General features: G+C 41.0%; 1 protein-coding gene across 3 annotated transcripts, besides 1 other annotated feature; it reads left to right on the forward strand.

The window, feature by feature from the left end:
- The first annotated feature begins 77 nt into the window (after positions 1 to 77).
- Positions 78 to 1,410, forward strand: RpL13 (Ribosomal protein L13). 3 transcript variants are annotated; one of them, NM_078806.4, is made up of 4 exons: positions 78 to 123; positions 382 to 642; positions 704 to 1,012; positions 1,082 to 1,256. In NM_078806.4, the coding sequence occupies exons 2-4, from the start codon at positions 400 to 402 to the stop codon at positions 1,184 to 1,186; spliced, it is 657 nt and encodes a 218-aa protein (NP_523530.1). In that variant the 5' UTR covers positions 78 to 123; positions 382 to 399; the 3' UTR covers positions 1,187 to 1,256. The 3 variants fall into 3 exon arrangements, with proteins under 3 accessions (NP_523530.1, NP_001033891.1, NP_001260312.1); NM_001038802.2 differs by having other exon boundaries at positions 95 to 123; NM_001273383.2 differs by having other exon boundaries at positions 95 to 642; positions 1,082 to 1,410.
- Positions 1,411 to 6,545: 5,135 nt separating this feature from the next.
- Positions 6,546 to 13,607: a mobile genetic element.
- Positions 13,608 to 16,387: the final 2,780 nt, after the last annotated feature.

Below are 16,387 nucleotides of genomic sequence, written 5' to 3' on the forward strand. Positions count from 1 at the left end.
ACCAATCGATAGCTGGGGAAATTTCTCGCTCGGCCGGGGGAATTTCTCTAGGGAAATTTTCGCTTGGCCTACGACGTGAAGTTGGTTGCGATTTCCTTTTTAATTCGTTGTTGGGAAGAAAAGGTGTGTAAATTTCGTGAGCGTCACGAAATTCAATGAAAATAAAAGATAAACGAAATGCAAATCGAGCCATCGAGTGTGCCAAGTGTGGAGGACACAAGTGGGCATCATTGACACCCGTAGGCATGAAGAAGTGCTCGGAATTACGGCTTAAACAAATCGAAATTCGCCAGCCACGTGGGCCTGCAGCTTGGTTATCCCATATATACGAGTTTACAAAGAGACATTGATGTTATTATTGTGTTTTTGCCCTCGTTGCAGCCAATCTAAACCGCCAAGATGGGTAAGGGTAACAATATGATTCCGAATCAGCACTACCACAAGTGGTGGCAGCGGCATGTGAAGACCTGGTTCAACCAGCCGGCCCGCAAGGTCCGCAGGCATGCGAACCGCGTCAAGAAGGCTAAGGCCGTCTTCCCCCGCCCAGCCAGCGGTGCCCTGCGCCCTGTGGTTCGCTGCCCCACCATCCGCTACCACACCAAGCTGCGTGCCGGCCGTGGTTTCACCCTGGAGGAGCTGAAGGTAAGTGAAGCCGAAAACATTATCGGAATCCATTGGCCACTAACAAAATCTCTGTTTACAGGGTGCCGGCATTGGCGCCAACTTCGCCAAGACCATCGGCATTGCCGTCGACAGGAGGCGCAAGAACAAATCCCTGGAGTCCCGCCAGCGTAACATCCAGCGCCTCAAGGAGTACCGCAGCAAGTTGATCCTGTTCCCCATCAACGAGAAGAAGATCCGCGCCGGCGAGTCCTCTCTGGAGGAGTGCAAGCTGGCTACCCAGCTTAAGGGACCCGTCCTGCCCATCAAAAATGAGCAGCCCGCCGTGGTCGAGTTCCGTGAGGTGACCAAGGATGAGAAGAAGTTCAAGGCCTTCGCCACGCTGCGCAAGGTAAGTTTTTTGGTTTCGTGATCCGCCGGTAGCTCGTTATACTTATTCGCCGCCAAACTATATTTGCAGGCTCGCACTGATGCCCGTTTGGTCGGAATCCGCGCCAAGCGCGCCAAGGAGGCCGCTGAGAGCGAGGACGCCGCCAAGGGAGACCCCAAGAAGGCCAAGAAGTAAACCACATCTTAACCTGATCGTTCTGTCTACAACATCAACCAGAATAAAATCTTAGTTTTTCTTAAACGTGAATATTTGTGCACATTGTTGTTATTGTCGCGTCTGGCGTAAGACTTATCGATAACCCGTGTTGCTATCGATAAGTAGCTTTGGCGCGTTGAATTCAAACTGGCGCGTTTGTTTTTAGCTGCTGCATCCAAAAAAAGAAACGTATGTTGCTTGCCATTACTTTTTTATTTTTTCTTATTTTTACCAGCTTCTTAATTTATTTGGGTTAAATTATTAAAAAGTTAAATCTGTGGTGCCATATAGAAGATTTTCTTAGGATACGCATCTTGAGCAAACGAAAAGGTTGCAGAAGCTACGTTTCTTATTTTTTTAAATATCTTTTGTTGAAATGTTAATTACAATATATTGAATTTTTCATTAGAATGGTGTAGGGTAAAGATTAAACTAAACAACTGTATTTTATCTCTGCAGTAATATATTTGCAATACCTTTTAAGGTATTTATGCCTATGTACATATGTATGTACATATGCGCGTTTCACTATATCTGAAAATATTGAGTTTAAAATTGATAAGCTGAGTGAGTGAAGGGCTTCACTATCGCGTTTCATCTTTTTTTTTACTCGTTTTCAGTTAAGCTTGTTTACTGAAATACAATTTTTGTTTTGATTTCCGTAGCACAAATTCAGAAACTAACCACAAAACTATGAAAAATAAGTGAACATTACGGCGTTGACCCAAATATTATCGCATTTGCACTTCAACCGCAAATATTAATTGAGGCCGCCACCCCGAAACTCGTATTCCATATGTTGGTAATAAGGACAGACCACAACCCACATCCCAGCGCAAAGCCAAAAAACACCATACACCATAAATACAAATGTACATATGCAAAAACATAACTCCTCCGGTCCTCAAAAAATAAAAAAAAAGGGTTGTGCTTCCTCAACCAAATGCGACAAGCCAATTCAATTATCGGGTGGTGCAGGCAGCATCCACATTCAGATTTAGGTCCCGAACCAGATGCAGATACATTTACAGATACAGATACAGCTACAGATACAGATACAAATCCCAATTGCAGTCCGACCCGCACCTTGAACCTTGTTTATGCACTTCACTGATTTTTATTTCACTTAACCTTGTTTGCCGCTCTTGTGTGCGGAGGGGACAAAAAGTGGGCGGGGCTGCTTGTTTCGGTGTCGTGTCAACTGCATTCAAATTTTTATTATTGAAATTTATGAGCGCAAAAGTAATTTTCCACCTAGTTTTTCCCGCTGCCCATTTTGCACCACCCCTCAAAATGTTTTTTTTTCCCCGCTGAGTTTTCCTTCTTTTTGATTGTTTCTCTGTGGGTTTTTGCTTTGTTTCGACTGTTGTTTATGGACACGACCATGCTGGTGACTATGGCTACCGGGGTGGGTTACTGCCTGCTTCCGGATGCTCCTGTCTCGCATCCGGGGGGCAGTGGCTCGGCACAAGCGTTAAACAAGGATACGTAATTGGCAATTGTTTTTCTATTTTTGTGTGTGCCACCTTTCGCGGCGACAGTTGCCGGCAAAAGTTTTTTGCAACAAGTGCGCCGGGTGACAAATCAAATGCAGATTTACTTTGCGGTTCATTTGAATGCAGGATACTGTTCAGCAAGGTAAGTACACAGGGAAAATCACCATTTATTTGCACTTTTTGCTTATTGAATTCCAAGTATGAGTATTTTATATAATAGATATGAATATAATCAAACCATATATCCTTTTTGCACTAGAAACATCTTTCAAATATCTATTAAATTAAATTACTTAATAAATAAAATTTGTTAACTTTGTTTTTTTTTTTGTCACTGCACAAAGCTGCGCTGACTGCAACTAATTTGGTTATGCCAATGATGTGAATTTAATTTAACACTTTCTTTCTCGCAAATGCATTTATGTTGGATTCCTTCTCTTTTTATCGCAAAATCGATTTGCTGTTAAATCTAAATCGTCGAATTTCCAACATAATTGATGGCATGGCACCCCATTTCAATTCACTGGCTGTGGGTTAATCTGCATATGCGAGTGAAGTGTCCTTGCGCTGCATATGAGCATATTCACATCTGTATATATATATATATGTATGTACCTATGCCCGAGGTCCTGTCTGCACCATAAAACGCAATCAGTGCTTAATGATCCATACAGCAATTGGATTAGTGCCCGCCAGTCTGAAGGGAAAACTACTGCTCGTCTGCCGAAGGACAAAATCAGGACCAGAAGCAGTCGCAACTTCCAGACCGATTTGCATTTCGAACGGGGCGTGGATTAAGCTGATGATGCGGCTCATGTCCAATCGATTAAATACTTAAGAAGATCTCTTGCCAAAAAACAAATTCCATTGTTTGTGTGCACTAGTGCAGCATCTAATTTATATCCTTCTTATGTTTCGTGTTTAGTATTTTATGCTAAGCAATGAAACTTATGTATGTATGTTCTTAGTACATATGGTTAGTATTTTAGTATAAAATATATATATTCTTCAAACCAAATATTTGTATGTATCATTTTTTTCGATCGTTTTCCCAACACATGTTACTTTCATATCGCAAGTTTATCATCCCATCCCTGTTTTCTGTTTTATGCCCCATCAATTTTGTGCCGCTCTAATCCGCATCCTTGCTATTTGATGAGCTATAGAAATTAGCCCATATTCCTCACTCCTCCAGTCCGCAGCACACAATAAAATGCTTATTATTTTTCCATAAAAAACCACCCAAAAAACCAAACAAATTAATCAAATATGCAAATATGCAGAGGTCGCCCCCCCTTGCCACGTCCCACATTTTCACGCATCATCTATCAAAAATTGGCACGCCATAAAAAAAAAAATGAGCACAACGATGCAAATGAGGGACGTTGCTTTTTTTTTAGCCCACTTGGCTCGATTATGAGATCAATAGAGGCGGCACACGATCCTGGCAAAACAAATCGTAAAAAAAGGCAAATTGCAAATGGCAATGGGCGCGAAATATCAAAATCGAATTAGAATCACAATGGGCGGGAAATTTTCGCATATGCAAATAATAATTGCCGGAAAATATGCAAATGAGGTGGGAAAGCGGCTCAAGTGGGCTGGCGTGAAATTGAAAATTGCGCACACCAAAGTGTTTTGCTGAAAAGTGAGCACTTAAAGCGATTCGCAATTGTTCTGCTCCTGCGAGTTGAATGTCCTTTCAGCTGGCCACGTGTTTTTGGGGCGTCCTTCGTGTGTGTGCCACCAGCACGAACGACCACATTTAACTATCTATATGTATATAAGTATATTTGTGTATATAAAACGAAACCCTTTGGGCTTTAGGCCAAAATCAATTATCATTTTGGGGGCGATGGGCGTGGCTTTTAACAATAACACAACAAGCATAATGAGAATAACGCTGGAGTGGGAAACCACAAAACAGCTAAATGTTGCATGCCACCAGACTTTAAACGGGAAAGGGTAGATTGGCTTGAGTTATTTACGTGACTATAAATTTTCATGTTTTCGAATTTAAATGTTCGAGAGATGCTTTAAAATCAACAGGAAGTCTTTTAATTGGCCAAATTTGATTAGTTAAAAGAGTGCTGTAACTTAGAATGTTGGTTTAGGTAGCTAAATAATTGAATCATTTTAGGTTAATATTGTTAGATGTTGCAAGAATAAATTAAAACAAATATTGGTGCTGTTAAGAGCGGCAACTTTCTAGTTGCAACTTTGTTATTTTGAGATTTTTACGTTTTCATTTCATTACTATTCCGCCAGTTTGGAAGCCACAACTTTTGGCAGCAAGACTGAAAAGCCTAAAAACGAGAAAATATGTTCAAGTGGCTGGCAGATGATGTCCGATTCAGTTAGCCAGGCCATCTCCACAGCAGACAACGCCTTAACCCTTGACGACCAACGACCCATTGAGAAGCCCTTGAAGCGACAAAACAATTACGCAACTGTCCAAAAGCAAGTGAAACCGAGAGTTTGCTAAAACCACAGCCCAGTTTATCGCATAATCAAGTGCAGACAACAGATTTAAAGTTTCGAATGAAAAACACATGTTAGGAAATTGCCCAGGGAGTCCTGTGCAACCTGTACAGTAAACTACCCATCCGGACCACAAGTGAAACATTCAAATGCGGTCGGCTGGGCTTCAAAATCAAGTGTCTGTGTGTAATGCGATATTTAAATTTTAGCCAAAAAAAAAAATCGAGTGCCGAAAAAAAAAAACGGTCAGATAGGAAATAGATACACCCTGGGGGTTGGATAAGTCCGCTAATGTGAATACAATAGAGCCACTTGAAACGACCGGAGATCGTTTACTCACGCCACCAGAGCACCCTCCTCCTCATCCTCCTCATCATCCTGGAAGCAACCAATCAGTTCGGATACGGAACAACCCCTTCCCAGAGACCGCAAAAAAAAAAGGTCGTCTGACTTTCAATTAATCAAATTATCGCGCGCCCCGAGGGTTGGTGGAAAATGCAGGAGGTTGGGGGCGACGAGGTCCTGGCACTCGAAAGTCGCCGCAGATGGGAGGACAAACATTTGTCCACTTTTTGCAATTTGTACAGGTCAACTGTAGGTTTTTGCTCGATTGTTTGCGTTTTGCCGCGTGTTTTGTGCAACATCAATAAATTGTCAAAATCTGTCAAAATTTTTAATGACTGTGTGACGGCTAATAACCGAAAATCGATTTGTTCAAGGCGGTCTATTGATTGCAATTTGAAATTGAGTTTGTTTCATTTTTTATTTTCGAATCCTGCGGACGTTTTTATGGATTGCTTTTCCTGGACAAACAATCTGTGTCTGTGCGTTTAATGTTCAGGGAACATTTTAGAGTTTTTAACGTCAGGCGGTTATTTTTCATCCATCTAAAATTTTAAAGAAATCCGAACATGTGGGCGATGGCATTCGTTCAGCGAGGGGGGTTCAATTGAAAAAAGTTTAAAATTCACTGAACCGATGGGCTTGTTTTGTTTATTTAACTACGTTTATTTCACTTTATATTTTATTTAATTTTTTATTTTATTTTACTTCTTTTTTTCCAGTGCCTTGCCCTTTCGTTGGATCGTTTTCACTTTGCCCAAACCGCAAGCCGGGAAACTTTCGCACCTGTGTCGAATGACCAAAAAGCAGAGGCAAGGAGCCTGCAAGTTAGACCACAACTTCCTCGTCGCAGGACGATGTGAAAAAGCCGATGTCTAACCCTTTTTTTTTTTGCTTAATTGCGGTGCCAGATCATAGCCATCCGTCCGTCCGTTGGTGAAACAAAGTAAAACGACAGGAGTCCTGCAATCCGGATCCTGTGAATTCGAGCCGGAGTCAATGGTTGTATATCGCATGCAAGTTATTGCCCTGCAATTGATTCTCTAACATCTTGTGGTTCCACATAGTCTCCGCTGCCATCAACGCCAACGAACGGTTAAGCGCGACATCGACACTTCTGCGCTGCGCCGCGGCCGACGCCTGCTGCGCCGCTGCCGACGACTTCACTTGATTGCTAGGGACTTAGGGAAACATTTTGTACGCTAGATTTAGTTTCAAATGATAAATTGCAATAAACGGTCGCTTGCGATCTTCAAAATCAAATCGATAACTGTAATTATTAACTGGCGCCCGAACAGGGACCAGCGAATAAACGCGAACGAAAGACAAAATTCTAAGTCGCGGAGCAAAATCAAAATTTTGCTAAAAAATATTCGTTGGTTAAATTGTGCCGAAGAAACTCCCGCGAGTTATTAACAAACAAAATTCACGGTCGGCTATAAAATAAAATTGTTTGAGAAAAAAACAGATTTTCCGGAAGAGGAAAATACTTATCGGCATAGCATTGCCCATTGGTGGATCACAGTTTCTGTCAGGCCAGCCCGCAGAAAACCTTCTTTGGAGTGCTGACGTGGATTCCCCAGTAGCCCAGGCAAAAAGGACAACATTCACCCAGCCAGGAGGAGTGACCGCAACAATTCTATGTTAAATAAATGCAAAACGAAGAACAGCAATTTCATCGAAAAGGAGAAGGAAAAGTAGAAGTAGAACGCCGAGAATAACGGAACTACAGAAGAGCAACACGGATAACAGTTAACAGTGCAACCCAAAACGTAACGGCAGAGGTAAAGACGACGAACGGCAGAGAACGGCTGCGTGAACCAAAGTGCAGACAAGAAGGAAAAAAAAAAAGAACAACAACAGCACAGCCGTAGCAGCAGCAGCAGCCCGCCAAAAAGAACAGGAATAAGAACACGTTGACGACGAAGAAGCTGAAGCTGAAACAACCGAAGAGGAGGCAGAGAGACTACAAGAACCTGGAAAGTACACTGGAAAAAACATCAGCAATTTGAAATTCAGGCATCCACCCATAATAAAACATAAGTATACCAAAAAAAAAAAAAAAAAAAAAAAAAATTTAAGTATATTATTATTATTATATTATTATTATAATATTATTATTATTATTATATTTTTATTATTATATTATTAGTATTATATTATTATTATTATATTATTATTATTATATTATTATTATTACATTATTATTATTATATTATTATTATTATTTTATTATTATTATTGATATTATTATTAATACTATATTTTCAACCCAGTTCCTAGAGATCTTCTGAAAGGAAAATTTTCCTATTTACTGTTCCTTTCTGGTACACTGTTCTCAAAGCAAAATAACCGCGGTGAGCTAAAATTTATTGCATGCAAAAAAAAAAAAAAAAATATAAAAATAAAAAATAAAAAAACAAAAACAAAAGATAAATAAGCAAACACATACACACGCATTCCATATTTTCTGCCCACAACTTTTGTTAAGTTCAAATTGGTTTAGGCTTGTTTTGTGCAGGTGTTGTCCGAATTAAAAATCAGTATGGCAAATCCTAATAATATAATAAGACCATCAGCTTTTAGTTCAAACGAAAGACCGGTGCCCTCAGAAAGACACGACCTGCCTGAACAGCATCGCGTAGACATGAGTGTCGAACAGTTGACAGCATTAATTGGCCAAACGGTGGCCCAAGTTTTACCTGGATTGATAAAACAAATGAACAACAATACTCTTGACTTTACTGACGTGAGCGACCAGGTCGTCGAGCCCGAATACAGAAATAATTTAGCGGACTTTGACAGGGTGCCTGATATCGTAAAATCGATCAGGGAATTCTCTGGAAATCCAGCAGAATTCGGGTCTTGGAAAAAGAGCGTTGATAGAATCATGGAGACTTATACCCCATTTGTGGGTACTCCAAAATATTATGGTATACTTCATACCATAAGAAATAAAATTGTTGGAAGTGCTGATGTGGCACTCGAGTCCTACAGCATTCCGCTGGACTGGAAGGCCATGTCGAGATGTCTCACTCTGCATTACGCAGATAAACGGGACATAACTACCTTGGAATACCAAATGTCAACTTTGGTTCAAGGCCACCAGCAGTCGGTGGAAGACTTCCACCAAGACGTCTACAAAAATCTGTCGCTTATTCTAAATAAAGTCGGCTGCATGCAAATGAGCCGAGAATCCGAGCACTTTGTTACAAAAATGTACAGAGAAAAAGCTCTGGATACTTTTATCAGAGGCCTTCGAGGAGATTTACCTCGCCTTTTGGCAATAAAAGAGCCAGCTGATCTCCCCTCAGCTTTACATTATTGCCTTAAACTTGAAAATCAAACTTTCAGGTCAAACCATGCGGCGAATAAGGGTCAACAGTCGAGTTTCAGAGGAAACGAAAAACCCATTCCGGCACCCCGCAATTTTCAGCCGTCGAATGCCTTTGGCCATCGACAGCCTCCACCGGTCCCTCCACGACATCCCATGAGGAGACCTCCACAATATTTAGGCCAGCCATTCCCGGCGCCAAGGCAACACGTGTCTAACTTCGGTAATGCACCGTTCATTCCACCCCGACAAAACTATCAACAGCAATGGCAACAATACAATGCCCCACCCCGTCCCTTTGCGACCAAACCACAACCAAGACCAGAACCAATGGACGTGGACGGCAGTGTACAGACGCGAAACATTAATTATATGAATAGACCACACTCGGACATAAACAAACGACAAAAGAACTACAACATCCAAACAGTGAACATGAGACAGCCAAGTATTGAAGTAACTGGGTCCAGTTCAAGCATGACAGGCTATCAACGGTCGATGCAAGATTATGAAACCCAGAACAATATAAACGGCACACTAAATGAATACTGTGATGGACAAATAGACAATTTGGACAGCGAACAACGAGACCACGTGTTGCATTTTTTAGAGTAGAAGACTCCTCACTACCATACTTCGAATGTAGAGTGGGGAGTGGAAAGGTTTTAAGGGTGTTGATTGACACAGGCTCTAATAAAAATTACATCCAGCCCAATTTGGTGACGAACGCGATACCAAATAACAAGCCTTACATAGCTGATACTCCAGGCGGTGATGTAAAAATATCGCATTACAAAAGAGCAAGCCTTTTCGATTTCGAAATAAAATTTTTTTTGTTACCAACGCTGAAGACTTTTGACGCCATACTTGGCAAAGACACAATGAAGGGAATGGGAGCGCAAATTGATTTGAAGAACCTAACCATGACACTGGAAAACGGGAAAAGAGTTGTTCTCAAAGAAAAACAGTTCGAGGCTGTTAGCACAATTAGTCCGAGAATAAAACACTTAGAGGTGGAACAGAGAATGATATTGAATAAAATAATTGATTCGTATCCAGGTCTCTTCGCAGACCCGAATCAAAAACTAACCTACACAACAAGTGTAAGGGCAGCAATCCGAACTATATCGGATACGCCAATATACTCAAAATTCTATCAGTACCCAATGTCTCTTAAAGACGAGGTACACAAACAAATTTCCGAACTTTTACACGATGGAATCATTCGACCCTCAAGGTCACCTTACAATTCACCAGTGTGGATTGTACCAAAAAAACTCGACTCCTCTGGCAAGAAAAAATACAGGGTGGTAATTGACTATCGAAAACTTAACATGGTAACGGTAGCGGACAGATACCCTATCCCTGACATTAATGAAGTGTTGGCCCAATTGGGAGACAACAAGATTTTCTCAGTGCTCGATCTGAAAAGTGGGTTTCATCAGATTCTTTTAAAGGAATCTGATATCGAAAAGACCGCCTTCTCCATCAATAATGGAAAATATGAGTTTACACGACTCCCATTCGGTCTGAAAAATGCACCGTCAATTTTCCAGCGCGCACTGGACGATATTCTTCACGAACATATCGGTAAGATATGTTTCATTTATATTGACGACATCATCATCTTTAGTAAAGATGATGAAACACATTACCAGAACCTTGACACTATTTTCAGAACTCTTCAGCAAGCCAACATGAAATGTCAGTTGGATAAATGCGAGTTCATGAAGAGAAAAGTGGAGTTCCTAGGCTTCGTCGTGTCCGACAAGGGCATTGAAACCAGCCCAACCAAGGTACAGGCAATCTCAGACTTTCCAATTCCAAGGACACTCAAAGAACTGAGATCATTCTTGGGATTATCCGGATATTACAGGCGATTTATTCCTAACTACGCTAAGTTAGCAAAACCACTTAGCTCGCTTTTGAGAGGGGAGGATGGTCGAATTTCCAGGACATTATCGTCAAAAAAATCCGTCTCCCTTAATCGCGAAGCAATAGAAGCCTTCAAGAAATTGAAGAGCAGCTTGGTTTCTCCAGACGTAATACTCCACTACCCGGACTTTAAGAAAGAATTTCACCTAACAACGGATGCTTCCAATTTCGCAGTAGGTGCTGTTCTTTCACAAGAGAACAGACCCATCTCATTTTTATCGAGAACACTCTCGAAGGCGGAAGAAAATTATGCCACGAATGAGAAGGAAATGTTAGCCATTATCTGGGCTCTAAAAAAGCTAAAAATTTACCTTTACGGTAAAGCAAAGGTGAAAATCTTTACTGACCATCAGCCTTTGACCCATTCTCTCAGTAGTTGGAATGGAAATGCGAGGATTAAGAGATGGAAAGCATACCTTGAGGAATATGACTACGAAATTTTCTACAAGCCAGGCAGAGAAAATACTGTAGCCGACGCTCTGTCCAGAGGACCGACAGTCGAACAAATTAACACAGTAGCCTCAACAATGCACAGCTCTGACAGTTCGAGCCATGGGCTGATACCTAGCGTTGAAGCCCCGATAAACGCATTCAAGAATCAAATTTTCTTCAGGGAGTCCGAGTCAGAGAACTACTCATTTAGCATTCCATTCCCGACATTTCAAAGGCATTTAGTAGATCGCAACTTGTTCACACCCGATAGTCTCTTGTCAGATTTGAAAGAATATCTTAACCCATCCGTGATTAATGGAATTTTCACATCCGAGGATGTAATGGGGAAAATTCAAATTCTCTACCCCATCCATTTTCAGGGTTTCAAGATTAGATTCTGCCAAAGCAAAGTCAAAGACCTTGTTAACGAAGCCGAACAAGAGGAAGAAATACTTAGGACACATAACAGAGCACACAGAAATGCTGTGGAAAATAAAGCTCAGTTGTCCGAAAGAGTATACTTTCCTAAAATGAGGAAAAAAGTTTCGGCTATCGTGAATCAGTGTTTGGTGTGTAAGACTGCTAAATATGACAGACATCCCACGCATCCAGAAATAAGACAAACTCCCTTGCCAGAATACCCCGGACAAATTATTCATATTGACATCTACTCGACAGAACGACATCTGGTGCTCACGGCGATTGATAAATTTTCCAAACTGGCCATGGGAAGAGTTATCAAATCCAAAGCTGTAGAAGACATTAGGAAAGCCCTAAGAGATATCGTGTTTTATTATGGAGTGCCTAAATTAATAGTAATGGACAATGAAAAGTCCCTCAACTCAGCCTCTATCAAATTCATGTTGACAGACCAGCTGGGTATTGAGCTCTACAAAGCACCTCCGTATAAGAGTACAGTAAATGGACAGATAGAAAGATTTCACTCCACACTCTCTGAAATAATGAGATGTTTGAAAGGAGATGGAACACATAGGGGCTTCGAGGAACTTCTCGATAGGGCCATCTATGAATATAACTACACTGTCCATTCTGTCACAAAAAAACGACCTCTAGAGGTGTTCTTCGGCAGGATAGCTACCGTAGCTCCAGAAAAATATGAACAAGCTAGACTGGACAATATAGACCGACTTAGGCAAAAACAGGAAACCGACATAGAATACCACAACCGGACAAGAAAGCCCATAAAAACCTATATCAAAGGGCAAGAAATTTTCGTTAGGGTTAATACAAGATTAGGTTCTAAGTTATCAAGTAGATTTAGGAAGGAACTAGTTAAGGAAGACCGAAGTACCACAATATTAACAGAATCAGGGAAATTAGTACATAAAAGTAACATAAGATCATGATTGCTTCAGAACAATTACTGTGGCCACATCGATAGACAAGTAGAACATAGAAACATTAAACATACTGATTAACGTAACCACGAGAATTAAATTTGAAACGATTCGACTTTGACAGACGAGTTGGCCATAGGTTTGCAGAATTAGATTGGGCTCGTGAAAGAAGAGATTGCGTTGTGAATGCGTTTCTGCGGAGCGAGTTTAAATTGAATGAGACCAGTAGCCTACTTGAAAACAATATACCGATTTCTGCCTTGACGGTCAAATAAATGTTAAAACTTTCACACGTTCTCGCTTTACACAACGGAACTACAATTTGAATGCCATTGAAATCTCCATATTGAATCAGTTAATTCCTTATTTCTTATATTTTAAAACATGATCAGTAAAGGAAACTAATAATAATAAATAAATAATAATTTAATTTGAATAATAATAAAATTTACCAATTAAAGACGAAATGTACGGAATCAATGCCTTCTGCAAAGGTTCCAATGGTCTAAAAATATGTAGATATAAATTCATTAGTAATTTAGTAAAAACCAGAATTTTAATAGAAGCAATCAAGTTGTCAATGCAGAACACATCCGAGTTGCACAAACCTCGAACGCACGCAACAATAAACACCTGGCATTCAAACCATTAATGCTGTGCCCAAACTACCACGAATCACCCCACCAACGATGCGACTCAAAAACATCCCATCCTTATGATGACCGCTCGAGGACAAGCGTCAATTAAGAGGGGAGGAGTTATTGCCCTGCAATTGATTCTCTAACATCTTGTGGTTCCACATAGTCTCCGCTGCCATCAACGCCAACGAACGGTTAAGCGCGACATCGACACTTCTGCGCTGCGCCGCGGCCGACGCCTGCTGCGCCGCTGCCGACGACTTCACTTGATTGCTAGGGACTTAGGGAAACATTTTGTACGCTAGATTTAGTTTCAAATGATAAATTGCAATAAACGGTCGCTTGCGATCTTCAAAATCAAATCGATAACTGTAATTATTAACTTGCATAAATTATCGTAACTGTAACAGTCGCGCATGTTTCAGTTCATTAGGGGACACTTTGCGACCTTAACCCTTCTATTCCATGGACTGAACTACGACGAGCTACATGTTCCTCTGTCCATATGCAAAATAATGCCGCATCATTAGTGCGTCGGTCGACAATGTGAAAGGGTTGCAAGTGGGGCACGTGTCGAGCACCGGCTGTATGTCCTCCGGATTCCGAACATTTTTTTTGCGCCTCAGTAAAACCCAGAAATCGTGTTTTTCGCCGGATTTGCATATGCTGATGTTCACAGCATCATGTGAATTAGATTTTAGTGTTTTTCATTGTGGCAGGTCAAAGGGTTTAAGGGCACGAACAAAGCTGTCTAGTCATGTAGGTTTTGTGATATTCGAAGGATAATGGAGTACTTTGTATTTCATACTCCAAATCAATCAACCATGAGCCGGGAGGATTTGTTTATTTAAAACTCTTAAGGATTGTGCTAAGTTGTTTCTTTCCACATTCATATGTCCTCCCAAAATCGGTTCTATTTGGTATGCTACGCCTCCGATTTCTTGCATAACGCCTCCTCTTCGCAGCCAGTGATCTTTTCCCACAGAGCATGGAAACCACACAAATCCGTTGACCTTGTTAAGATTTGGTAAAATAACCCGCAGAATTGGCGATCCGTCTGGGCAAGGCCGGTTACCTGTCGTCGGACACCAATGGCAGGATGAGGAGCTTGAGGGGTCAGAAGTCTGGACAGATACTCACGCTTTATTCACTCATAAGTCACGGCTTCGTTTTGCAGCCAAAGAAGTGGCTGAGCAGCCATAAATCAGCTCCTCATATGGCGAACACGATCAACAGTTCATCGGTTCGACTCGCATATCTCTAATAATGATATCAGGGCATCCTCCCCGGGGAATTCAGCATTCTGATTGCCCCATCGACAGCTTACCGAAGAGCAGGCGGCTTTTCCCAGGCCCCTTTCCCTTTTTTTTTCGGCCCCAGCAGGCGAGGCATCGTGACACCATCACCACATCCATTTGCAACTGCGGCAACCTGCACTATGGAGAATTCCCGAAGGTTCCGTGGCATCCTGTCTTGCACCCACGACGTGGTCATTACACTGCAAGCAATAAGGATGAAGATAATGTGGTTACTTTAGTAAATTGAACTTTATTTCATTTGAAATTTGAAGGTAAATAATGTTTTTTTATTTCAGGGTTTGAATAAATTCTTTCATTTAAATATCCTTTTCTTTTTATATTGTAATCTTATCTCTCAGTCATTTGTAGCTGTGTAAGCAAAAACAATTACAAAAAGGGTAAAAAGCATGCTTATGGGTATATTTTCGAATGAAAGGCATCCGTACTAAATTCGTGAAAATATGGTACATACAGTAAATAAACTTGTTTAATTTTTTCGAAATTTGAATCATTTTTAACATTTGTCCATATATTGGTTACACAGTTAGAAGCTACAAAGTTACGAATAGAGAATACTTCAGAACTTGAGTAGTAATGGGTATATTAAATGCGGCGCATTATCAAGCTCAGCTTAATGTAACCAAAGGAAAAGAATGAAAAGGATAAGAGCTTCATCTCCAATTCTTTTCTGCTCTCCCACAAAAAGAGTAAAACGACAGCATATCTCCAAAATGAGATGAGCGTATTCGGTTACTCTCGTTGTCTTTCTCCCACGATAAGTACGGACATGGATGTATCCAGAGGGGGGTCTTATCAATATTATTATCAATTGTGAAGTATTAAATTTTTAGTGAATGTGTTTAAAATTGTTTTCTACGGGTAATTCTTAACAGCTCTTACCTTCTCAGTAATCTATTTAAAATCTTTACTTCTTCTCCATAGGTACAATCACTTTTAATTTCCTTCTTAAATCTTTGATATCATATCAAAGAATGACTTAAAAAGTGTAATATTGATAAAATCAATAACTAAGAAACTAACTTGAACTACCTCCATGGCTGCAGGAAGGGGATCTTGCATGCACACGAGCAGAAAGACCGGCGACGATGATTATGGTGATGATGATGATGATGATGACGACGATGTGATTGAAACAAAACATCTTATTATTACCTTACCTTCGACCGGCCAAAGGAACGACCCCGTGCGACCTCGACGTAAAAACAAGCGAAAAATACGAAATAAAAAGTGAAAAACAAAAAGTCAGACACACACACAGAGAGTGTGTGCAAAATAATTCCCACGCTCAGAGGTCCCAGAGCCAGAGCCTTTTGTCGTCTCGTCTCCTTCGGCGTCTCCTCCGCATCATCATCCCCATTATCATCATCGTCATCATCATGGTGCTCCAACGTGCCATATATGGCAACGTCCTTCCGACGGCCCCCTGCCTTCCTCCGCCCCTTTTTTTTCCGAAGTTTGTCGGAAAAAAAATAATGTACAAAATCGCAACAGTGACGAAATTTCTGAGGCCTCCTCGCTTTCTTCGAGTCCCTCTTTTCTTGTGGCCGGGCAAAGAAGTCTGCGTGATTGATTTCACTTCGTCCACGGAGTGGCGAACCTAATTTCTTAACTTTCACAGCTCATTGGGCTTGAAGAATCACTCGACTCACACGAGGACAGCTTGACAATTGACAGGTAAGGGTATCAAGTGGTTAGGGCTCATAATTATAGTTTTTAGTGATGCGGAAAATGTGAACCGGTGAGAATGGCCCCTTTTTCGGCATCTCCCTTTGGAGTTTCTGGCCCGAAAGTGCACTCAAGAAAATGGTCAATCTTAAAGTACTTAAATCTCTACATAAAGAATTT

This window comes from Drosophila melanogaster, chromosome 2L (assembly GCF_000001215.4).
Source record: "Drosophila melanogaster chromosome 2L".
Lineage (NCBI taxonomy): Eukaryota > Metazoa > Arthropoda > Insecta > Diptera > Drosophilidae > Drosophila > Drosophila melanogaster.

Bases quoted from the DNA above. Each gene is read 5' to 3' on its own strand.
- RpL13 (NM_078806.4), top strand. From the start codon at position 400: ATGGGTAAGGGTAACAATATGATTCCGAATCAGCACTACCACAAGTGG. The intron at 643-703 runs GTAAGTGAAGCC...CTCTGTTTACAG, and splicing joins TCACCCTGGAGGAGCTGAAG to GGTGCCGGCATTGGCGCCAA. The intron at 1,013-1,081 runs GTAAGTTTTTTG...CTATATTTGCAG, and splicing joins CCTTCGCCACGCTGCGCAAG to GCTCGCACTGATGCCCGTTT.